Below are 6,000 nucleotides of genomic sequence, written 5' to 3'. Positions count from 1 at the left end.
AGTAGTTGTGTCAATTTTTGCATTATAAGTTTTAAGGTTCTGTTATTAGATGCATATACATTTATAATTCTTCTATCTTCCTGGTGAATCATTCCTCTTAACATTCAGTAATGACCCCCTTTTATCCCTAACATTTTTTGCCTCAAAGTCTATCCTGTCCATCATTAGTATTGCTACGGTTTTCATTATGCTCTTTTTTCCTCGCCCTCTAGGGGTTTCTTTTACTTTCTTGCCAGCTCAGATGTGTATTTAAAAAAGATATTTGTTATATTTTATCCATTATTCCTGGTGTGTGTTCCAGGCAGAGTTGTAGGATATCTAACCTGGCATATTGATAGATTTTGAGGTTCTCAAAATTAGGAAAAAAATGAAACACATACTTGCCTTTAAAGAGAAATCTATTATGTTTGATATGCAATCAGAATAGCAGAATAAATTGCACAATGTATGCATTACCAAGGCCCCATCTCACCAATGAAAGTGTCAAACCATATTAACTGTAGGGCTTAATCTGAATTGTATTCACTTTGTATCTCCAACAGACAAGAAAAAAATAGGTTTTATCAAACAATACACTCCCACAGCTTCCCCTAAGGATCTGATATGGCCCCCAACCCTCAAGGGAGGTTCCCCCACGATTGAGAATCACCAGTTTGCGGTCTCCAAAGAAGATTCCGTTTAAAGATGGAAATATTTTATTCCATTAATAGTTTGGTATTCCTCCTCCCATCCCTGAGTCACTCACATATGTTACACTTTTCACTGGTGCTCTGTGGGTTCCTCTCAACACATTTCCAAATTGCTCTGGTCTCCTTGTCCAAGAGGCCAACAGTAGGCTCAAACCAGTTTCTACCCGGCAAAGTGTGAGTCCTAACACTGGAGCCAAATCCTATCAGCTGGCATTTAAGCTAGTCTTATCAATTACAGCTTCCTGGGGACTTCGAAAACCCATGCTATATACATCTGCTCGTGGCATGAATGGGGGTCTACTTTACTACTGATTATGAATTACAAGGGTTGTGGAAAAGATGGCATCAGTTATTTGGGCCCAACAGGAGGGAAAACTAATTCTTGTTAAGCAAGTTTGCTATCTGATTTGTTCACATTATCCAATTTATGTACTACATAGAAAGCCTTTAGAAACTCATTAAAGTCAATGCTTCCATCTTTGTTTAAGTCCATTCTTTCGGCGAGGTCATCAATTTGAAAGTCATCAATATGAATGCTGTAGTGACTATTGAAGAGTTTCCACATGGCACGAAATTCTTCCATGGAAATCAGGCCTAAGTGAATATAGAAGAAGGCTGTGAGTGGTGTAGTTTTAAGACCCACCTAATGGAGGGGTGGGGAAGCTGTAGTGATTGAATAGTCCCAATGAAAAGCTCACTCACATGCCCCACCATCAAGACACCGAAGGAAATAGAAAAGTCAGACTGTCAGTATAAAAAACAATATGTCACTTTCAACTACCAAGTGATCCTGAGATTATTCCAAACTGGAATGAGTATACACCGAAGGGATGGGGGCAGACTGTGGTCTGTGGGACTCTGGTGGGATAGAAATGACAAGATCTAAAATCTAAGGGAAGGGACATCAAAGTAGAGGGAGAAGATACCCTCGCCCTCAATAAGAGGATTGCAAATAATGGCTCTGTCAAGTTTTATAGGCAATGGTTTACTTTCATATTTGGATTATTGACTTTTTGGTGTTCAATGATCTCTGCAGTTAGGGATTATCCAATTTTTTTTTAGAGTTTGAAAATAAGTAATTGTGCCTCAAAGCCAAGCAAAAATGAGTTTTCACGACCCTGAGTCCCAAGAACAGAATCAGAAGTCCAAGAATGATTTTTTATTGCCAGGAGTAACCACTATGTTTAAATGGCCAGGAAATGATCTTTTCATCTGTACTGGTGACTTATAAAAGCTCCTGTTCTTGTCTCATAGATACAGAGGCCTATAGGACCCAGAAGGTCTTGAATACATTTTGTGGACAAAGTAAAATAATAATAATATTAAACATGAGTTTATTCCTCCCACTGAGTTAAATCAAGTTTGGACGAAGAATGCAACAGATAAAAACAGTTCTGCTTTCCGAGAAACAGATTAGCCTTTGTTTTCTACTTCTACTAATCAAAGCGTATTTACCTGAGTGATCAGAGTCAATGATGTTAAAGATGATTTGCAGGTCAGATCGGTATCTGTACAGAGTTTCAATTAGAGTCGATTGAGCCTAAAATAAAGATGTTCTCAGTGTTAAAGAGAGAATTAATAACACAGGTCAATTTTAGTAAATGTAACAGATGCAAAACATTATTACCAATTCAACATTGGTGATTTAGAAAGCAAGTGCAAACTGCGTTCGACAGGGAACAGGGCCCAAGCCCATCAGCCCATCAGAAGGGGGCGAACAAGAACAGCCAACATTTACTGAGAACACCTGAGTGTGGGCTCTGTGCTGAGAGTTTTCAATGGGTCATTCTATTCAGTCCTCAACCAGAGCCTCAAAGAACAGAACTATTATTATGGCCATTCTACAGATTAGAAAACAGAGAGGTAAAATAAGTCTCCCAAGGTTCACATAACTAGTAAATGGGATCTGACTGTCAGCTGCCTGAAGCCAAGGCCTATGAATTTGGTAACCATGGTAAACTGCCTTTTAAGTGAAGCCAAAAGCCTCTTTCGTGTGGATATTTTACTCTCCTACTGAACTTTCCTTTTCTTCTCTTACCTTCTCATCTCCCCTGCAAACAATCACCCCACTCTTGGTTCCCATCAGCTCCCTTCCAGCCCTGTGTTAGAACTAATTGCCAAAGGGTTGTTAACTAATAAGTATGGGGGGGGGGGAGGTAGCTGGTAACTCTCCCTGGGGTATTACCATTTTAAAAGGACAGTCTAAATTCTATAAATCTTTAAGGCATAAAATGTCATGTCAGCAAGTCTATACCCTTACAGTTTAATAGGGACTCTGTTGAGTATGTTAAGGGGAGAGTAGTATAAAAGAATGGAAGTCATATCTGCCCTTCTGTTGGACAGCATGTCAGATAAAAATCATATATTTGACATGGATTTGCTTGCAGCTTTTCCTCCTTTTTCCATTTTGCCTATCCTTAGAAGGCACAATTTCCCCGAGTGGATCACAATGTACCTGGGACAGCCCCCTCAGGCCTTTCCCAAAACTGTTCCACCCATCCATTAGTTGATTCCCACTTCTCAACTTTTCAAAGGACTAAGCTCTTCTAATAGATCTTCTTAAGGGTGTTTTGCTCCAGCCACTTTTGTTTTGTTTTGTTTGTTTTTTAAGAGAGAGAGAGAGCACATACACAACTGGATGAGGGCTGGGGAGCAGCAGAGGGAGAGAGAGAATTTCAGAGTCCTTACTGAGTGAGGAGCTCAGTGTGGGGCTTGATCCCACCGACCTGAGCTGAAACCAAGAGTCCAATGCTTAACCGACTGAGCCACCCAGGTGCCCCATCACTCCAGCCAGATTTTAGCTGGGGCTACGTTTCACTTGCCTCTTTCACAGGTTTCTGAATGTGGATATCCTCGAAGCTGGACATGTAGTTGATATTTCCACTTTTGTCTGTGGTTACCAGATGTGGACTCAGGGATCTCCATGGTAAGTTCAGTCCCAAAACGTTCTCCATGGAAAAAGCCCACTGGCCCATCGGAAGTTTTCCTAACAACAACAAAGCCCATATCATTGGTTAATAATTTGATAAAGAAATGCAACCTACTTGGCAGAGCCAGTGAGCAGCCTGCGATTTTGAGGCCTGGGTGCATCTTGTTTCCGTTTGTGATTTGTCCCACCAGGCACCACAGCTCTGGTGTATAATTTAGTAATTCCACACTTCCATACATCATCTGGTGCTCATCATGACCAGTGCGCTGCTTAGTTACCATCACAGGCTTCACCCATCACCCCCCACCCCCCCACCCCCCAGTAATCTTCAGTTTGTTCTCTAGAGTTAAGGGCCTCTTTCTTGATTTGTCTTTCTCCCATTTTTTCCCTTTGCTTGTTTTGTTTCTTAAATTTCACATAGGAGTGAAATCATACGATATTTGTCTTTCTCTGACTTATCTCAGCATAGTACTCTCTAGTTCATTCATGTCACTGCAAATGGCAAGATTTCATTCTTTTTTTTCTTTTAAAGATTTTATTTATTTATTCATGAGAGACACAGAGAGAGAGAGAGGCAGAGACACAGGCAGAGGGAGAAGCAGGCTCCCTGCAGGGAGCCCGATGTAGGACTCCAACCCAGGGCCCCAAGATCATGACCTGAGCCAAAGGCTGAAGCTCAACCACTGAGCCATGCAGGTGCCCCAGATTTCATTTTTTCTTATGGGTGGGTAATAGTACGTTGTATATATATACCACTATTCTTTATCCATTCACTAGTCGGTGGACACTTGTGTTGCTTCTGTATCTCGGCCATTGTAAATAATGCTGCTATAAACTAGGGGTGCTTGTATCCCTTTGAATTAGTGTTCTTGTATTCCTTGGGTAGGTACCCAGTAGTGTGATTGCTGGATTATAAGATATTTATATTTTTAACTTTTTGAGGAACCTCCCTACTGTTTTCCACAGTGGCTGCACCAGTTTGCATTCCCACGAATGGTGCACGAGGGTTCCTTTTTCTCCACATCCTTGCCAACACCTATGGTTTCTTGTGCTGTTGACTTTAGCCATCTTGACAGGGATGAGGTGATAGATCATTGTGGTTTTGATTTACATTTCCCTGATGATGAGTGGTGTTGAGCATCTTTTCATGTGTCTCTTAGCCATAATTCTTCTTTTAAAATTAAGGTTTAATACATACAGAGAAGTTCACAAAACAAATACAGAGCTCAAAAAAAAAAAAAAATACAGAGCTCAGTGAATTATCACAAAGGGAATTCTATGTAGCCACCAGCAAGGGCAAGAACTAGAACACTGCCAAATACCATATGATTTCACTCATGCGAAATTTAAGAAACAAAACAAACGAGCAAAGGGGCAAACCAAGAAACAGATTCTTAACTCTAGAGAACACACTGATGGTTACCAGAGGAGAAGGGTGGGAGGATAGGGTTAAACAGGTGATGGGGATTAAGGAGTGGACTTGTCACAATGAGCACCAGGTGATGCGTGGAAGCGTTGAAACACTATATTGTACATCTGAAACTAATATTACAATGTATATTAACTGGAATTTAAATAAAAACTCAAAGTTTTAAAAAAAAGAAATAGAATATTGCCAATATTCATACCACCTCCCACTTTCCTGAGGAGAGCTGCTACCTTGATTTCTAACATGATAATTTACCTTTTGTCTGTTTTGATCTATGTGTAAGTAGAATCACCAAGTATGTATTTGGAGGGAGACTGGCTTCTTTTGCTCAATACTAAGTTCATGAGAGTCAGCCATGTTGTTCCATTCAGTTTTAGCATCTTCATTGTCATTGGTGTATAGTATTCCATGATGTGAATACACTCAATTTATATATCCATTCTACTGTTGATGGACATTAGGTTATCCCCAGTCTGGGGCTATTACAAACAGTATTGCTAAGAACATTTCTGTACATGACATTTTGGTGCAATGAACCTATAGCTCAATTTTAAGAGAATTTATATCTTGACAACTTTAGCCCTTGAACACAGTAATATCTACCCATTTATTTGAGTCCTTTTTAATTTCTCTTAATAATATTTTAGAAATCTCATACATCAATCATTAGGTTCCTTCCTCAGCACTTGATTATCTGCTGTGAATGATGTCTTTTAAGATTTTCATTATCTAAAAGTTAATTCCTAGCTATCCCAATTATCAGTTACTCCTACTCAGTTCCAAATCTACCCTTCTTTGCCCTATTTTGTGATACTGGAACTGAACCCTGTAAATATTTCTTTTTTGGCAGCTGGTATAATGTCAGTAGAGGGTACAGGAAGAATGCTCCAACACTTGGCAGAAGAAATACTGCTGGTATGCTTTCCTTCTTGCTTTTACAGCACAGCATGGTT

At 39.9% G+C, this 6,000-nt stretch overlaps 1 protein-coding gene across 4 annotated transcripts in view; it reads right to left on the bottom strand.

Annotated features, from left to right (window-relative positions):
* Positions 1–380: 380 nt before the first annotated feature.
* Positions 381–6,000, bottom strand: part of PPEF1 (protein phosphatase with EF-hand domain 1) — a 123,143-nt gene continuing 117,523 nt past the window's right edge. For all 4 annotated transcript variants that reach the window (XM_038586981.1, XM_038586979.1, XM_038586980.1 and 1 more), the window contains 3 exons: positions 3,512–3,675; positions 2,145–2,229; positions 381–1,283 (listed from right to left, as the gene is read on the bottom strand). In XM_038586981.1, the coding sequence (XP_038442909.1) occupies positions 1,075–1,283; positions 2,145–2,229; positions 3,512–3,675 (458 nt within the window). In that variant the 3' untranslated portion in view covers positions 381–1,074. The remainder of the gene's footprint in view (positions 1,284–2,144; positions 2,230–3,511; positions 3,676–6,000) is intronic.

This window comes from Canis lupus, chromosome X (genome assembly GCF_011100685.1).
Source record: "Canis lupus familiaris isolate Mischka breed German Shepherd chromosome X, alternate assembly UU_Cfam_GSD_1.0, whole genome shotgun sequence".
Lineage (NCBI taxonomy): Eukaryota > Metazoa > Chordata > Mammalia > Carnivora > Canidae > Canis > Canis lupus.
The sequence above is the reverse complement of the archived record's forward strand: the minus strand, read 5'-3'. Positions and strand labels throughout refer to the sequence as shown.